The sequence below is a fragment of the Cydia pomonella genome, chromosome 9, assembly GCF_033807575.1.
Source record: "Cydia pomonella isolate Wapato2018A chromosome 9, ilCydPomo1, whole genome shotgun sequence".
Taxonomy (NCBI): domain Eukaryota; kingdom Metazoa; phylum Arthropoda; class Insecta; order Lepidoptera; family Tortricidae; genus Cydia; species Cydia pomonella.
The window spans coordinates 13451206-13471028 of NC_084711.1; the positions used below are offsets into that span (position 1 = coordinate 13451206).

Sequence of the window (19823 nt, forward strand, 5' to 3'; positions counted from 1 at the left end):
TCCCGTTTTACGTGTACCAAATAAAATAATATAATCACATAAGTACCTACATTTACAGTACATATGGTACCACTTTACCGCGCTAGTGCGGTAATTAACACTTTACTTTAGAAAATATGAATAAATAATATATAAAATGAATATTATAGGATATGTAGTGTAAAACTGTGTACTGTAAAGCGAATAGGTTAAAAACGACCGAAGGGAAATAAAGAGGAAAGAATTTCCTACTTTTCACGCTTGTATCGTTATTTACTATTTCATCACACTTGCTAGGCGACGCCCCTCGTAAATCCTGAATTTCGACCTAGGGCTGTAATGTACGTACGAAATTAGGTGAAAGTTTTATTTATTGTCCTTCTTTTCCTCACAAGTGTAATGAAAAACGTTGTGTGTGCCACGGGCGGTACAGGTATTAATACGAGCTCGTTTCAAGTAAGCTCTCGTCTTCGGCTTCGGACTTCGGACTTTAATAAACACTTGTTTGTACATTCTATACTTCTATATTATACGGGGGGGGCAACAGGAGCAAAAAATTAAGCTATAGGCTCCGCTTCAAACTGACCATCATTTGTTCAGCTTTAATAAGAACTTGAGTTTTTGAAGATATTGAAGTATATTGAACATCATTTTTTAATGTTATTCAACAAAAGTGCCACCGTTTGAGCAGTACAATCTATTTTCATTATTTGCTCGTGTAATAACAAACCATTTTTTAAGCCGATAGTACAAGAAAAGAGAAAATTTTAAATACCTGTAGATGCCTGTAAACACACATTACCACTACATATACGTAATTCCGCTGCTACCGCCGGTTAAATAATATAGGGGTTATATGACATCTTATAGACAGGCCGAGCCTTCCATGGGTTACAAGTAAACCTACAAATCGCCACTATCAATATTTATCATGTGTCGTGTGACCCGCATAAATACTTACTACATCTAACTAGGCCGGGTGGAAGGATACTTCATTGTGGTACGGTCGAGCTCTAATATCTTTATGAACTTATTGTCAGTGACTGAGGCGCCATTCATTTATTACGTAAGATTTTGGGGGAGGGGGGGGGGTCGACCTATTCTTATTTTTTCTTACATACAAGTGTATTGGGGACGGGGTGGGAGGGGGTTGCCCGAACTGTCCAGGACCGGAAACAATGGAAGAAAATGGTTCGAGCCCTACACCCCAGCACGGGGGGTAACAGGATGGAAAGAAGAAGAAGAGACAGGTTCCCACCAGGGGTTATGAATCGTCGTGTAAATATATATTTGGAACGTTGGCGTTGGCCTGTAAAGATGTTTAAGTAAACACATCTGTACCTACGTACAAAAATGGTGAATGAATAGAATAACCTACTTCTACTTAAATATATACTACGTAATGCACTAAGTTATATACCTATGGCGATAACAATTCTTAATCTGAAATGACGCTAACCAGCCTAACGCTCTACGGTACGGTACACTGCACTTGCAGTATAGGTACCTATAGGATATTAGGTATTACGGATTTCCCTTAAGAAAAGTGTAACTCCCGAAGGTAAATCAAAAGTATATTTTTTAATATACAATTAGTAGAATTAAGTGGTCTACTGTTGCTGCTCAGATAGCGCAGATTATTTACGAGTTTAGGGGCCATAAATAAATTTCACGTCTACGACGGGTATATTTTTGTCGTAATTAGCTAGAGATGGTGCCTCAAGGTTACTTTCGTATAAATAAATGAGAATATTATTTTAACTGGACGACCGGTCTGACCTAAAGATACTATGAAGCCGATGGTCCCGGATTCGAAACCCCGGTATAAGTGCATTTATTTGTGTGATGATCTCAGATATTTATTCCAGAGTCATGGGTTTTTTCTATGTACGAGTACATAAGTATGTATTTAACTTCGAGTATATACGTATGTATATCGTCGCCTATAGGGACCGTGCGCGTTGGAGGGTCTGCCATCTTGTGGCCTGAATCGGAACAATAAACATGTACATTTACACGTCACGTGTTGTCTTGTGCATAGTAGGTTCTGCCATCTTGTGGGCTACATCGGAACAATAAACATCACATTTACGCCTCGCGCCAAAAATCTGACGGCTCCTGTGCTGCCTCCTACAGTTCATGCACGCTCCCTATTACCCATAGTACATACCCATACCCATTGCTTAGTTTGGGGCTAGGTCAATCTGTGTAAGATTGTCCCCAAATATTAAAAACAAAACTGACGTTTACTTTGTTAAACAACTTTTGCTGCGTTCAATTTCTGGATGGATGACCGTTCAGTTTACTTAGTTATCAACTGAGCAGTTTCGAGGATATTAAAGTTAACGCGTTTAGCTTTTGATCCCGGTAATTATCTAAAATAGCAGTTGTTAAGACCCAGTAGGTTCGTGTTATCGTGTTCTACTCGCTTTTTCACTGGGCGTAAGCGTGAGGGAGATGGATGTGATATGTTTTTGATTTTTTTTTGTGTTTTCATAATAAAAAAGTAATCGCCGAGTTCCCTCAAGCATAATATTGCTAATTTTTAGAAATAAATTTAATATTTTTAGTTTTTGTGCAACAGTATTCAGTATTTATTAGAATTTTTTAAAGTGTATTTTAGACAGTAGTTCGTGATTTTTTTCTATGGAGTGAAAGTCAAAAACTCAGGATTCGAATCACTGAAGTCCCTAGAGAAAGGCCTCATTTTGCTAGGTAATTACATTTTTGGCAACTGTATTGCGATCTAAAAACTCTACTACTTTTCAAAAACTCCGTTCTCCGAGCCTCCTGCACCTTAAAGCGAGTTAGCTTTCTGGTTAGTTGAGAATTTCTGACAAGTAAATTGCATAGTCACTTGATAGATTGTCCTTATAAAAGCCTAATTTCCTAGGTCGGATCTGTGGGAAGACCAAAATGGCTATTGTATTAGCTACGCGAACATTGGTACCTACCAACTACTTATTTAGGCTTAGGTTGTCTCGGCGTTCACATTATGTACCTATAATAACTTACTCTATTTATTGACAATAACAATATACATAATGGATATATACAGATGATTACTATAACTAGCTTATATCTAAAATAGGCCCTTGAGGCATTGTACCTATAATTATATCGACGAGTACCTAACTCTAGACTGCGATAATAGCCTAGGACGCCGCGACAAGAGGAATAATGAATATCGGTGGTATACAGGAGTGGTTAGTTCTACCTTATTGTCCTGTCGCAGTCTCTTCTATCTGCTTGGGTCTACGGCTAAGTGTGGGATACTGACTGATCTAAACTTTCACGATTTTTACATATTAGTACCTAACTTATACAAACGGGGCTTAAGGTGACAGTCCATTTCTGACCGCAGCTGCACTACTGCTCCGACATTACTGCAGCGGCCTGAACGCGTCGGTGTTATTGTCAATTTCCATAGTAAAATCAATGACGGTACCGACTGCACGTAATATGGTAATTTTAACGTATTTCCGACCGCAGCTGCACTACTGCTCCGACATTACTGCAGCGGCCTGAATGCGTCAGTGTTATTGTCAAATTCCATAGTAAAATGATGACAAGACCGACTGCACGTAGCATGGTGATTTTTAGTGTTTGGTGTACATACGACCGCAACTGCAAACCGCACGTCAAATCTTTACAGAAATGTCTTTGGTCACAGATATTAGTAGCTCTAAGCAAAGAGGATATAACCACTACAATATAAGGAGTTTATTACACCCGCGGATAAACAACCCCGATAGTTTCTGTGTTGCGATAGTTCCTCTGTATCTTGGCGTTGCTCTTATTGTTTTTTTTTTAATGTTTCCTGATAAATTCATTAAATAAACAGTTATTTCCTTTTTTCGTAGTTTCCGAGAACAGCTATAAGCTCGAAAGGGCAAGAACGATAGAGAGGTGGTTATACGATTTTCAAATTAAGATTTTCATGGTATGCAATAAGTAGATAGTAGCTATGTATGTATGTATATATAAATTATTTACAAACTAATAATAGTGAAAAAACTGGAAAACTAGTTCGCCTTTGTATTAATGATGAGTGTTTTTTTCCTGTTTTGTGTTCATTTTTGTACAATAAAAAGTTTTACTACTACTACTTACTACTAAATTACAGGACGCACTTATGTGTTAGAATAAGATCGATGTAGGTATGCTAACCATTATCGTACAATCATGTACACATAGCATAAAAATGTGACAACATAATATTTCTATGATGATTCTAATACTGAACGGAGTGGTCGTATGCAATTTCCTCTCTCTTTCCTCTTTCTCTCTTTTTCCAAATTTTGACTGAGAAAATGTTTCGAATGTAATAGCTTACCCTGTATCCTCTGTATTTGTGTTAGGATATTACGAAACCACAGTAAATTACATTTTTTTAGTGGCAACAATGGTCGCGCACTGTGCGGCTTAAGAGGAATTTCCTCCCGCGGGCGCTCCGGCTTTAGTATGAGCTCCCTACCGAGGTTTTTCTGAAGGTCTACAGTATGGGTTCTTGAAAAAATTAGTGTACAGGTTTTTAAAGGGTCGGCAACGCGCATGTATCACTTCTGGAGTTGGAGGCGTGCTTAGGAGTTTCAGTGATGCTTATATTTAACAGGATTAATTACTGAATTCTCGCTGACAGTACCGTGGCGTCCGTGGCACAGTGAATTTGGCGTGATAAAATGTGAAAGTGTCGTAATATCATATTATATACACCGTGGGTTGGTAAAATCCGACAGATCTTAACCACGCATTCCTGAGGATCAAAAATTTTTTTGTAAAATTCGGAAAAAAAATGTTCTGTTTTTTCTTTTAGCCGATTTAAAAGCAATTTTCTGCACACAGCACGTTATTTCTTTCTACATCTTGGCGAAAAAAAAAAGTTACAACGAAGAAGAAAAGTTTTCTTAATTCATCTATATATCAAAATTGCGAGTGTTCTTTTTAGTTGAGTAATGTTTGTCAGAAGGTATGACTAAACCAAGTCACATAGAGGCAGCGCCGCAACGAAAAAGGCGTTTTTCACAAAGTTATTGCAGAAACAAATTTTCGCAAGAATTGCCATTATCTCTGAAAGAAGACCGATTACAGAAAATTTGTATGATATTTTAGCCTCTAAATGCGATTAAGAATATAACTTTAAATCTATCAGGTTTTACCAGCCCACGGTGTATAATATCGTGACACTTTCTCACTTTGTCATTTCAAAGCCATTTCTGAGATAAAAGAAGCAATAATTCAGTTGTATTACCTAGAAATACAAAAGGCAAAGTTGTTGTTTAACACCTCATGGTAGCATATGGATACTCAAACGTAAGAAAAATTACAAAATTGAACCACAAGAGAAGCGACAGCGGTTTTAAAATAAAATTGTATTGACATTTGCGGGGACTTCAAGGCATGAGGGTTAAACAAACTTTGCTACAGAATGCAACACGAATTTATTTTATCACACCATCACGAGGAAAATATTTATTATTCCAATTAATTTATTAAATATTCTTTCTATCAGCCCCTTGGCTAACGTAAATAGCTTTCTTCATAAAGGATTTTTCTTGTCTCGCCCATCAAGTTTTATATGGTCTAGTCATAAACTGTATCTGCCACGACCACGAGTGCCGTCGCCCATGGACACCTGCAACACAAGAGCGATTATAAGATTTAAATTTGTGCAGTAGTTTGATATAGGAAACTGGACAATATTAAGTGTAAATTGCGTAATTATTGCTCTTACAAATAAATTTATTCGTTTATTCTTTACTTTTAGGTAACTAATGAAAGATTGGTTTAATATGAAAACTCAGAAAGATAAATCTGTAATATTTTGCTAACACTGAACGACTACATTGGAGAGTATATTTTGTTGCATCGCCATCTCCGAAACCCACGAATCCCTTTGCAAAAATATGGTAAACCCGGGATAAAAGAGCCTACCTAGCTTTTTGAGGGGACGTTTATCGCAGACTTCTACATCCAGGCGGTACTAGGCCACCAAAAACGTGCAGACACCACCGGCTGGATTTGGCTGGATCACGTGATGCAAGTGGATCAAGTGCGCATACCGTATCCATCACGAGCAACATGAGTCCCGCTCTCGTCGGGTTGCTGTGTGCGGTGGTCACGCATTTAGTCAAGAGGATGGGAAATATAATTTCAAAATGTTAACTTACCTTAAGTGAAGAAATATTTCTCCTCTGCATTCATTTAATTCGAGTAATTTGGTTGTATTTCTTCAATTTGAAGTTAAATTGTTATTCATTTAATCGGCAAACAAACGATCACCAACAATATCTGGTTTTTTAATAATATTGCGTAGCTGCCTTCGACTGACTGTGACTTTTGTAGAAAGGCAAACTGTTTTTCGTTTTCGTGTACCATGTAGCATTATCGTCACTTACTTCTTCTCGTAAAAAATACAAATAAGTAAATTAGTAATTTTATTTATGCGTCTGACAGTGACATTATTCATTGACTTTGACAATCAACTGACGAACGCTCCCGCGACTGCACGCTGCAAGCAGCAGCAGTCGGCCGCTGCAGTAATGTCGCACCAGTAATGTCGCAACGGTAGTGCAGCTGCGGTTGGAAATGGACTGTCACCTTTAATCGCGTATTAAGTTTAAATTTAACTTCGACGTTCCGATGATGGATAAAGGTCCCTTTAAAGGTCCCCGGAATTGTCCCGGGATTGGATGGTTCCATTTTTATCACTTGTCACTATATTCGTCACTTTGGCGGTTACATACTTGTTAGAACGTGACAGGCATGGTGACAAATGATAAAGAGCCGACCATCTTAGCCCTACTGGTTAGAGAAAGGAATCAGTAGCTACCCCATCGAACAGAACCCCAGGCAAATTATCGAAATCGACTCTTGCTATGCTTCTTGGGCTCCCAATGATAATTACTTGAGTTTTGGATGGATTAACCTTTAAACCATAGCAAGAGCCCCATTCAGAAATGCGTTCTAAGTCGGTGTTAGCGGAATGTACAAGATGGGGTAAATCGTCTAGCAGGCCTTGTGAGTAGATTTGGAGGTCGTCGGCAATGTCGGCATAGAGATGATAAGAAGAAAGGAGATTAGAAGTAGGTAATAGAAAATAGTAAGGTGGACAGCACACCACCCTGCAGAATGCCAGCCAGTGTACTGCACCAAGATACGGCTACGGCTTCTACGATACTGCAGCGCGTCGACTATATTGACTGAGACGCGGACAGATAGCTTCAACGCTATCTGGCGCAAGAAAACGGCCTAGCTTAAGCAGGGTACGTGGGAGCAGTAATAGCATCTTAAATATGATAACTAATAAGCTTGATTGTCCTTTGTTCGGGAAACTTTGTCAAAGGACAAAACCTATGTTTGTTATTAAGTACTAACGTAGGCTAGGATCAACTAACATTGGATTTGTTGTCTTCAATGGAATAATAAATAAATATGAGATCTGTATTACAGTCACCTTTTTACACTGTAACTAGTATAACTGCAATCTTTTGCCGCCAGAGTGCACCACCAGCACTAATTGTAAACCATAGAGTAACTTATACTACACTTAAACAGTTTTCAGACTATGAAATTGATGCTATCGCTTGAATATTACAGAGTGATAGGGAGCGTGCATGAACTGTAGGAGGCAGCACAGGAGCCGTCAGATTTTTGGCGCGAGGCGTAAATGTGATGTTTATTGTTCCGATGTAGCCCAAAAGATGGCAGAACCTACTATGCACAAGAAAACACGTGACGTGTAAATGTACATGTTTATGGTTCCGATTCAGGCCACAAGATGGCAGACCCTCCAACGCGCACGGTCCCTATAGTGAATAACGAAATAAAATTTTCGTGTTGCGCAGTATATGTTTATGCTAGTAGGTGCCCTCTACGCAGTTTTGAGTAATATTCCCTATTGAAAAGTGACTTTGGCATAATTAAAATTATACTTACCTACACATTACAACGATCAGGAATTATAATATATGAAAATTATCATATCGCTAAACGCAGCAGGCTGAAGTCACTGTGTAAATCGCCAGTCAGTGAATGAGTGTCAGTGTGTCAATCGCCTAAAGTAAGAATCAGCTAAGGCCCCGTAGGTTCGTGTTCTTCTCTCACTCTCACTGAGCGTAAGCTAGAGACCGCGGATTTCATGTTGAAATTGTTCAACTCTATAAGTACTTGGTATCTATACTTGCTTTGAGGTAACAACGCTTGTTACTCAGAGATTGGCAAGTTTATAGTTCGTTTTATCCACGATGACGCGCAGATTTAACAAATCTCACCTTTAATAACATGACATTACGAGTCAAGGCAGGCGTCTCCGTGAATGACACGATCTATTTTTTTTATACTACGTCGGTGGCAAACAAGCATACGGCCTGCCTGATGGTAAGCAGTCTCCGTAGCCTATGTACACCTGCAACTCCAGATGAGTTACATGCGCGTTGCCGACCCTAACCCCACCCCCCTCGTTGAGCTCTGGCAACCTTACTCACCGGCAGGAACTCAACACTATGAGTAGGGTCAAGTGTTATTTGGCTGCGGATTTCTGTAAGGTGGTCTATAGTATAGTTTACGCACAAAAAGGTGAAAATAAAACTATTCATAGATTAAAACGTTACGAGTATAATATAAAATACTTTTATCAACTGAAACATAATCCTAGGGAATCTACAGCGATATTTACATCACAAAAATGATAAACCGATCAGCCTATTGAGCGAGTAACGATCGTTATCACAATGTATATTAATAATTATATACTACATATATCTTTAACAAACTCCATCTCGTTAGTCGCCCAAATAGATCTCAGGAAGTAAGCGGTCAAACCGCCAACTAGTGAATTTAGGACGACAATTTCATTGCTCAAAAGTCCTATCATTTGTGATAGAAGACGGTCACTAACGCTGGTCGAATATACACTGAGACGGTCACTGATCAATACAACTGTACTTTAATGGTGTAGAGCAGGGATCACCAAATGGCGGACCGTGGTCCGGATCCTGACCGCTGATATTTTGCTTAATTAATAAACTCAAGTAGAAGCGGACCGCGATGGTCATATTATATTAAGAACCGGACCCCTGACGAAACTAATTGGTGATCCCTGGTATAGGCTGGTTTTAGTGTCACGTTGACCATCGGTCAATATGTTTTAAAGGAGCGTTCTAGAGAAAAGCTGACGTGTCGTGAACTACACACAAATAGTCGGTGCGGATCGTTCCGCACCGACGGTCAGCGCGACACTAACATTAGCCATAGAGTAATACCTATCTATACAGTCATTAGGCGGATTCTCAAGGAGCCAGCGGCCTCGCGAGGATTTCTCCTCGCGCGGCAAACAGCCAGGGTAACCGTGCCTCCGCCGGCAGTGAGCGTGTTTTCTTGGGCCGAGCCCGAACGCCGTCGCCCTGAAAGTGATACATCTCTCCAATTTGTGGCATTTGCGTCTTGTTTTAAGTTTTACGTGTAATTAGGAACACAATATTTCAACTTACTCCTTTTTTTTATATGTCTTAAAGAAGACAGTAGAGGCGATTTCCGTATTGTGAAAGATATTTATAGATTTATCGCACCCAATCAACAACGTCTTGGTCGTTTTAAATTTTTCTTTTCGATCGCTTTGGAAAGCAAAATAAAAGATGCACGAGCCACGGCAGTTAATATGTACGGCACAATTTCAAGCAGCTGGCAGAAGGACGCCATCGTGCCGAGCGAATTGGCTGGGGCGAGGCAAACGTTCTCACAAAAAAATTACACGAGTACGCTGCCCTGTGAGGGCGGGCGTTTGCTTCGAGAGAAAATTTTCTCGCGAGGCTGCTCCCTCTGTGTGGCCCGCCTATTTAGACATCCAGAAGGAAAAGGGTCAGACATGCTTAACGGAAATTAATACAGGATATATTACTAATGTGTGCATTATTATTATGATTTGACAAGTTAAAGGGGCCTCGAGGAAATTTCGCATTGCAACATCGATTATATCTACGTAAAATTATTTAATTAAAATAGACGAATCAATAAATTATTAGCGACCGCATGGTTTTTGCGTCAATTTTCTCACGATTCAACTATTTTTGGTAATATAAATAGTCAATACTGCAACAACGAGATTTCCACGTTATAATCGTCACTATCTCGATTAAACCGCCTCGAGCCAAAAAGCCTTTCGATGCAAGCTACAAGAGTTTCTATAAGTTTGTTTGAGGTTTGTATGGGTATTTCTCATTTTTAGATTGTTTATTTTAACTGGAGGAGGATTATTATTTAATTCCAATGCATTATTGTGCTATCATTTTTAGCTAGGGAAATAATACAAACAGCAAACGGTAAAGGGAGCATACAGCGCTTTCGCATTAGGCGATTTAGGCGCGGGGTCGAGCAAGAGTACATACTTTCGTTATAGGCGGTTTGACTGATACAGCGCGACTAAACCACCTATTGAGAAAGAGCTGGGAGGACGTCAGTAAACTTATGGCTTTACGTGTTAAATTACGAAGGGCCGGTCCGGCGGCCGCGTCGGCCTAAGCGGAAGGAACGGATAATGACCGATTTCATGTAACTTCTCGGCGATAAATGTGGAGACACTTTTAAACCCTCGAATAGTACCGACTCGACTTCGAATCACCGATAACCTCAGAATTCCAGTTTAAGTTTAAAAGTTCAAGGTCGTTTTTTGGCGGACCGATATCGACCCCGGAGCGGGGAACGCATATAAAAAATTGTAAAGAAATTACCGGTAAACCGGTAAATTTGCGCTATCTTCCATAGTAAATATTTCCCGGCCGCACTACCGAGTAGTATCGGAGGGTTAAGCGACACGGCTTGTCGCCGTTCAGTCGTCCCGGAGCGGGGCGGGCGCGGGCTCGGGCTCCGGGAAGCCGCGCGCGCAGGCGGGGTCGGGCGGCTCGGCGGCGCGCTCGGCGGCGGGCGACGCGCTGGGCAGCGGCGAGGGCAGCGTGGCGTACACCGTGGGCCGCGGCGGCTGGTAGGACGGCGCGTACGAGTCGCTGCGCGGGTTGTAGAAGGGCGAGTCGTCGGCCGAGCAGTCCAGGTTGGGCGAGAAGGGCGTGGCGGCGCCCACGGACGGCGCGTCGTCGCTGGGCCGCGAGGCGGGCGCGGCCGCCACCGGCGCGTACACCGTGCGCCGCGCCGGGCCCGGCTCCGGCCGGTGCGCCGACGACGGCGCGTACGCGTCCGACCAGCGCGCCTGCAATATACACGGTACGTTAGGCGTTTCGGAGATGAGTGGGTTTTAACTGGTGTTCCACGAACCACTGGTGGTCTCAAGCACCTAAAGTAGTCCACGAGTTCATAAACGGAACAACCCTTTGTTGGCTTTATCCGACGGTTATTAACTTAGAAACTATTAGTGATCCCTGGCAATTTACTTTTCTGATAAAAAATATTTTCTTGCGGATAGGTTTAAAACCACTGGTAAAAAAAAAACATATAACTTTAAGATTTCTGGGTGAAGATTTTGTGCAATGCTGACCCATAAAATAGTTATTTTTCCAAAAATAGAAGATTTTCTAATGAACAAGTATATTGAGTTATGAGGATCAGACGGCAATCACATTAGTGAAAACTTGTCCCACGACCCTTCGGGGCGTGCCCCATTATCGCGATAAAATAAAATAAGTGCTAAAATGAAGAAAAACTCAGCTGACAGGCTGGTATCAGTGACGTACCTTGCTGGGCGTGAAGTCGCCCTTGATGTAGAGCTGTATGGGGCGGCGGAAGCCCTTGCTGGCGTGCTGCGGCACGCCGAGCACGGCGCACTTGCTGAAGCCGACCTCGGGCGACAGCAGGTACTCGCGGAACTTCTGCGGCGTCATCTCGATCGCGTTGAAGTTCTCGTAGATGGTTTGCTGAGGACAGATTTTATTATTCGTTTTGTAAAGTCATAAGAATGTGTTAATGGCCCGTCTAGGGCAAAGAGATATTTAAGTAACCTTAGCAAATTTCTGTTTGGCCCAGTGGTTGACTGGCAGAGAATGGCTCAAGGCATTAGGTCCGCCTATTGTACGTTATACGTGTATTTGTACAATAAAGTTTAAAATAATAATAATAAATCTTGTGACAATCAAAGTAACTTTTACGATTTACTTTTGAGATCACCTTTTGCAAGCAATCAATAGCTTGAGTTATAAAAATTACATTAATTTTTTCTATTATTTTATTCTTACGTTTTGTATTGTTCAACTAACATAGGTAGTTATTAAGATAGTCTGTAACTTACAAGCTATACATCAAGTTAGTATGCAATAGATTATTTATTTATTTACTAACTTCACTTAAGAATATTACGTAGGAATAAGTGGGAGTTAAAACATATTAAAATGTGTTAGATAAATACATTATTTTTTAATTACATACAAAATACTTCATAACCAAAGAAGCTTGATTTTCACTAAATGTCAACATTTACAAGGACTATTCTTAAGTGAGTCCATAAACTAGCCTAACCTCCCTAACCAAAGCGGCCAAGTGCGAGTCGGACTCGCGCATGAAGGGTTCCGTACTATTTAAGACGTATTAAAAAAAAAATCTTAGTAGATCTTGTTCAACATTTTACCACTTTGGACACACATTTTTTCACTTTGGAAGTGTCTCTCGCGCAAACTATTCAGTTTAGAAAAAAATGATATTAGGAACCTAAATATCATTGAAGACCTATCCATAGATACCCCACACGTATGGGTTTGATGAAAAAAAAATTATTAAAATTTTATGACGTATTAAAAAAAACTACTCACTAGATCTCGTTCAAACCAATTTTCGGTGGAAGTTTGCATGGCAATGAACAAACTCAAAAAAAGATTTTTTGAGTTTCAGTTCTAAGTATGGGGAACCCCCAAACTTTATTGTTTTTTTTTTCTATTTTTGTGTAAAAATCCTAATGCGGTTCATAGAATACATCTACTTACCAAGTTTGAACAGTATAGCTCTTGTAGTTTCGGATAAAAGTGGTGGTGACATAATCGGACAGACAGACGGACATGACAAATCTATAAGAGTTCCGTTTTTTGCCATTTGGCTACGGAACCCTAAAAAGTAAAAACAATTGAATAGATATGCTTTGCCACCTTTTTAACCGACTTCAAGATTTCAAAAGGAGGAGGTTCTCAATTCGGTTAGTTATGTTATGAAGTAACAAACATAAAAAAACATACTTTTTTATGTTTGTTACTTCATAACTCCGTCATTTCTGAACTGATGTTGAAAATTATTTTTGTGATTGAATTTATATATATACAGATTGGTCCCGTTTTTTGTCAAAACTCAGTTCTGATGATGGGATGCATGAGGAATCGAGGGAACTCTTCAAATGTGAAAGGCATACATATAGTGATTTTTGTATTTTCATCAACAAATCAAGCATTTACATATAAAAGTGACATTTTATGAAGTGGAACTGCTGATGCTGATCAGAATGGAACTCTTCAACGACGCATAGTTCCCGCTTGGCGATTTAAAGTTTGGAACTCGACAAATAATGGAATTTGTATGCAACATTGCAGTCCTGAAATTGAGACTGTAATGTTTTAAATTTTTTAATTGTTGACTGACAAAAACTTCGTGACCTATTTTTTTACCACCAAAGTCGACATTGTCGTCCATTTTTGAAAAAGAAACTCGTAAGTAATCTTATCTATAACGCTAACAGATTCCCACGGCTGTTAGTATACACCAACATTTCTTATCGGTTATGAGCGGCGTTTTACCTACTCAGATAAGATGACAGTCCTTAGATACCAGGACCATAACCATGGGATGTATCAAGATGTAAAGGCAGCCTCTAGTTTGACTAAATTTTAAATAAATATGAGTGATAAACGAAAACATATTTAGTAATACATACATAATTTTACTAACGTTGACACTTCTCCTTGACTTTTTCAATTGCCAATTGCCATCTTGGGAATTATGACCCATTTCTCAAACAAATTGTAATTTAATTTGCTGGGACTCTAACTATGAAAAATTTACATGATTTGGCCAGCTTCTGAACTGATATTATTATTTGTTGAAAAATGAGCCCCAGGCCATGTCATGATGTCACGGGAACTGAGATGGCGCGGGTTCATCTGTTCGTGGCTATATCTTCTTTACAAATGGCGTTTAGACGACCTGTCTGGCCTAGTGGGTAGTAACTGCCTATGAAGCCGATGGTCCCTGGTTCAAATCCTGGTAAGGGCATTTATTCGTGTTGGGTTGCATAAAACTTTAAGTAAGTCATATCCTTGATACGCATAACAACTTATGTCATAATCATCATTGCACATACAAATGTAAAGTCATATTGTGTCATATATTTTTAGCCATAATATTTGATGACATACATAGCAGTTGTCATATATTTTCTGTGCATACCTAACGAACCTAACCTAAAATTTTATGCGCATTAAATTAATGACTATAATAATTATGATATAACTCATTTATGACAAAAACCCAGTTATGCTAAGGAATAATTCAGACTAAAGATTTTTATGACTTACAATTTTATGCATAAAGCGTTATGACAGCTAAAAATATGTCAAAAGTTGTTATGCGACCAGAGGGAGTGTCCTGAGTCATGGGTGTTTTCTATGTATTTAAACATTCATATATTATTTATATCGTTGTCTAAGTGCCCACAAAACAAGCCATATTGAGCTTATTGTGGGACTTAGTCAATTTGTGTAATAATGTCCTATAATCTCCTAAGTTTTATGAACAACCATGTTAATCGTGTTAAGATTTTTCATAGTCAGAGTCCCAGGAAATTAAATTACAAGTTGTGTGTGAATGTCATCTCGCTCTGTGTGGTAGGGCACAGCACAGTGGATGTCATTCCAGATCTAGAGCAGAGCCCAAGTGGGGAAGCACCTCCACCTTACAAAAAACCGCAACCAAAAAACACTAGACCCTACTCATAGTGTTATGTTCCTGCCGGTGAGTGCGGTTGCCAGAGCTCAACGAGGGTGTGGAGTGTTAGGGTCGGCAACGCGCATGTAACTCCTCTGGAATAGGCTACGGAGACTGCTTACCATCAGGCGGGCCGTGTGCTTGTTCGCCACCGACGTAGTATATAAAAGAAGCATCTATGTGGCATCTCAGTAAGCCGGCAGTGAAACTCACCGTCAAGCGCTTCTTTCGCTTATAGCTGGGCCAGTTCTGCGCCTCGAGCACGAGCTTCCCGCCGGGGCGCAGGTCGGCGAACATGCGGCGGAAGGCGCGCTTCAGCCCCGCGTCGCCCCAGTTCAGGTGCAGCCACTTGGTGGTGGACAGGCACAGGATCAGGTCGAACTGCGCGCTCTCCGAGCCTAGCGGCGTCTCTTCGCGCGGGACGTAGTTGCCCTGCAACATGTCAAGTGTCATCAATGTCACATACGTTTCCAATTTATGACACATGGGAGGAATTTCAAATAATTATGAATCATTTCTGGCCCTACTTATGTTGAAGTCGGTAAAAAAAGGATCGTCAACTGTACTGCAGTGTTGCCATTACGTTCACAAATAATATGGGTGTACTTTACAGGAGCTTAGCCAAAATATTCAGTTTTGAAGCTAGAAAGTCTAATAGTCCAAAGTAAATTTGTAAATGTAAGTACCATATTTTCTGAAACCAATTATAAAACATGCTGTTTTACTGATATAGGTACATTGTTCTTCTGTATCTAATACACTGTACCAGAGGAATTATTCTGAAGTAAGTAGTGGCAATGTAATATTTAATAAGATTGGTTTGCTCTAGAAACCACATTAAAATTTTCTCGCGGACAAAGCGGCCAGTGTAGCCGTGCCTCGTCCGAGGCGGCGCGCTCGAGCGGGGAAAACGCGCTCGCTCTGTGTGGACCCGCCTATTTACGATAAAATTAACACCGCAAACCGCGAAATTAAAGACAAACACCACACGTTTGTATTGTACACAATGTTACTATTAATTAGCAGCAGTAGCAGTAAGTTTAGAAGGTAAAGGAAAACCGAAATATGAAGTTAACAGCGTAATCCCCAGGGCAATTTTTGCGCTTTTTGAGTTTTTTTCTATTGTTTCTATCAGATCAAGAGATCAAAACTCGAATTCGTACTAGTACAAGCACGAGGACTTACATGTATAAACAAAACTGACCTGTTTAAAGGTAACGTTATGCGGAAAGACCGGCGGCGTCGGTTCCAAGGTGCTACACAGCGGCCCATACAGCATCGACATAGACATTGGGAAGTAGCACCTCTGCTCCTGCTTCCCCGCCTTCCGGTTCTTACGCGGCTTCTTCACTTTTCTCATTTCCTTCTTGCCTTCCTTCTTATCTTCTCCACTTTTCTCTTCTCCAGCCGGTTTCGGAGCTGTCGTGCTACAATCCGTGCATTTCTCTTCGGCACATTTGTCGCAGTCCTTTTTATCGTCGTCCATTTCCGCTTTCTTATCGTCTTCCGTCTTTGGTTCCGCGGGAACGGGTACGAATGATTTTAGATTTTTTCTCGCTCGGCCTGAAAATATAGTGGAAAAAAAGTAAGTTTGTTAATATTATTAATGCAGTTCACACTTTGGGACTACACAATGTTATCTAGGGGTATTATTACCAAATTGTCTGGTATTCCGTGAACAGTTAATGAAAAATGAAAAAGGCAAGATATAAGTAGATACACTAATGCTTGCGTAATGCGTAAGTATATGAAATAAATTGTATACCTATACCTATTCTAAATTCATATGCAATTTAAACTTAATAATTTGATAATAATTTATTCTATATAGGTATATGAAATTGAGACTTAGGGACATAAAATAACCGTGTAACAGTTTAGGCAGTCATTACACCCAACTTTATTGCCGGCAAGGGTCCATTGCATAACAAGCTGCAATCAATGCATGCGGAAGTCTCTTCTCAACCACTTTTATCAGAAAGAGACTTCCACTTATGGTTGCAAGCTACAAGTTATTACGCAATGGGCTCCTTATCTTAATATTTTTAATGAAAATAAACTAGGTAACATCACTAATTAAGTTACTGACAATGCTTGCGACTTTTCTTAGCAAGTGTTGATTTATAGACAATGAATTTATAAACTTTTTTGTATGAATGAAGAGCCATACTTTAGCGACAATTAGAGTCCATTCTTAAAATTGGTTTGCCTCATTTACTTTAGGTTGTAACTGGAGAGCAGCCAGTCCAAAAGTCTCTAAACTGCTGAACCGATTTAGATGAAATTTCATATCTACATACATAGTTAGTGACTTTCGAGGCAGGAGCTAGTTTACTTTATAATGAAATAATCACTTAATAATAAGAACTGCATTAATGTCGATCGAGGATAAAGTGGGCCCCCAGCGTTCGCGCGACGCCGATGGACACCTGTTCTACGTTACAGCCAAAGTCCAGCACATCTTTATTCTGGAATAGGGTGTGGTGCATCTCGAATACTTGCAGGCGGACGTCCATCATAGCGTACAGGTTACGGTAATAATCACTTACCAATAAGCACTGGATCAATGTCGATCCCGACGACGGAGCGGGCGCCCAGCGTGCGCGCGACGGCGATAGACACATGTCCAACGTTGCAGCCGATGTCCAGCACATCCTTGTTCTGAAATAAGTGGCGGTGCATCTCGAACACTTGCAGGCGGACATCCATCATCGCGTTCAGGTTACGGTAGCCATAGTATCTGCAAAGTTAGTAAGGAAATTTGTAAAAAAAAAACTAAAGTTTGAAATGGAAAATTATATTCTGTTTTCTGCTTATTGAGAATGGTACTTATAGGATGCTGCTTTATAGGACATGTTATACGAATTTTACTTTAGGAACTCTTTGTGCAAAGAGACAAACTTGTAATGTTAAAAATTTATTGTATCCTTATTATTTTTATCTTTTAAAGGCCGCCTGTTGTTTACCTCTATCTTCATGGGTTTCCATCTAAATTTATTCTGATCTTCAAAATAATATGCTAAACACATTTTTTAAATAATGTTTTTTTTTATTCTCAAACAGCTTTAATCTTGTTCTTTCTTTAAATGTAATTATGAAATCAATGATTTCTTTATGCTGTACTAAAACAGACTCACTCTTCTCAACCTTGTATATGTTAAGCAAGTTACCACTCAATTAATGGTAATTATGATTGTTAAAGATTTGTTAATAGTCTGACAACAAAAGTAGGTCAACTAAAAGCACATGTATAAAGTTACCTGTCATAGTTTCCATACTGATATTTTGTATTTTTTGGGTGAAATGTAGGCAGCTTATGTTCTCCTTCAGCTTTACTCTGTTTGTGCGGCGAGATGGGGCGGTCGGGTGGCACTGGCCGCTGGTGCGGCCTGACTCGCTTCCATGTTCCCGGCTGTGGTACCACAGGACTGACTATTTTGTCCAAAGAATCCATGCGGCGCAGCTTCTTGGCATCCTTGCTCTTCTGAGAATTTTCACTCTCACTGCAAGACCTCTTTCTTGCTTTAGAAGCAGCGGTTGCTATAGATTTTGATACTGATGTAGATGGTTCAGGTGGAAGAGGCTCCTTGATACCATCTGCTTTCTCTTCCACAACCTTTTCTACTACTTGAGCATTATCTGAGCATTCAGTAGTCCTTCGCCGCAAACGGGGCTTCTTGCGTGGCTTGCGCTGTTGCATTTCAAGACGTTTCTCATACTCTTCATTGTCCAATGGTTCCAAAAGATTCAAAGGATCTCTAATATTAGGCGGAATAATGACATCTATTTTAGCCTTATGTCGAGGCGGTGTGGGCAGAGGAGAAGATTCTGGAGTAACTGCGTTCATTGCCCTGTTGATGTCTTCATCTTGCAAACTATTAAGATTCAATGGATCTGATATATTACCTCCTAGAAGAAACTTTGTGGGTGGAATGAATGCCTCCTTACGAGGTCTTTTGTATGGAAGAAAGAATTTTGATATGGAAGGGAAACTTTGTGCTCTTTTCCTGCCTTGCTTGAACTTTGTTCCCGCGTAGTGCACTCTGCGCACCGTGCTTCGGTCGGAGTTATCTTTAGAAGGCAAGTAGCCCTTTTTTCCATGACGAGACTTTTTCTTGCCCTTTTTACCGGCACCAGCAGCAATATCTCCATCTTTCGAAGTGTTTGATTCACAGACTGACTGATTCGCAGAAATATTTACGGAAGAATCCGTAGCGCTAGCCACTTCACTGTCCGATAATTCACCAACTGCTTCGTTTTCTGCACTCTTTACTTCACAATTGCTTTCAGAAGCAATAACTTCTTCTTTGGGACTACCCATCTCACATAAACAATATGCTCAATATTCTTACATGTTACATTAGAAATATTTCAAACTTGAATTTACCGCCATTGGAGGACTCTGCAGAATGTGCAAGGCCTTCCATCCGTCACTGTTAATAAACAGGTTAACAACGGCGTTTGTTATTGTTAAAAGAAACCGATTTGACAATTAATAACTTCTTACATGTATAACAAGAGATTCAAAGAAGTATATCACAAATTAAAACTCGCTTCCAATTAAAATATCAATAAAACAGTACACTTTCCACATAATTCGCACCACACCACACGCAAAGCAGCAGAAATGGCTATTTATTCATGAGTTATATTGTTTTCAACAACCACGTTGTAGTGACCCACACTCGAGATCCGGGTACGTCAATGGTTAGTTTGTAAAATATAAAATACAATGCGCCAATAGCAGCACACCCTATTAATATTTTGCCAAATGAGAGCGCAGTCTTCTTGTCACAATGTTGCTAGCCCTAGTAAAAGTCTTTTATTACGGCGACTTATTGCACAAAAAATATTGCAAAAAAGGATCAGTAGAAATAATGGATAATCGAGATATTGACTTGCAATTAAAATAATCGGCTTCAAAATGTAATTTTTTTGGT

The 19823-nt window shown here is 40.0% G+C and overlaps 1 protein-coding gene across 1 annotated transcript; it reads right to left on the reverse strand.

Moving 5' to 3' along the window:
- Positions 1-8579: 8579 nt before the first annotated feature.
- On the reverse strand, positions 8580-19597 carry LOC133521433 (7SK snRNA methylphosphate capping enzyme bin3-like). Its single transcript, XM_061856393.1, has 6 exons — positions 18144-19597; positions 17433-17623; positions 16088-16446; positions 15097-15315; positions 11661-11840; positions 8580-11179 (listed from the first exon to the last, which is right to left on the reverse strand). The coding sequence occupies exons 1-6, from the start codon at positions 19202-19204 to the stop codon at positions 10805-10807; spliced, it is 2385 nt and encodes a 794-aa protein (XP_061712377.1). The 5' UTR covers positions 19205-19597; the 3' UTR covers positions 8580-10804.
- Positions 19598-19823: the final 226 nt, after the last annotated feature.

What these genes read in the sequence shown, in the direction of transcription:
- LOC133521433 (XM_061856393.1), bottom strand. Translation starts at nt 19,204, where the DNA reads ATGGGTAGTCCCAAAGAAGAAGTTATTGCTTCTGAAAGCAATTGTGAA. An exon ending in AGCGAAAGAAGCGCTTGACG is followed by an intron (nt 11,841 to 15,096) that starts GTGAGTTTCACT and finishes ATCTGTCCTCAG; the next exon opens with CAAACCATCTACGAGAACTT. An exon ending in GCGACTTCACGCCCAGCAAG is followed by an intron (nt 11,180 to 11,660) that starts GTACGTCACTGA and finishes TGTATATTGCAG; the next exon opens with GCGCGCTGGTCGGACGCGTA.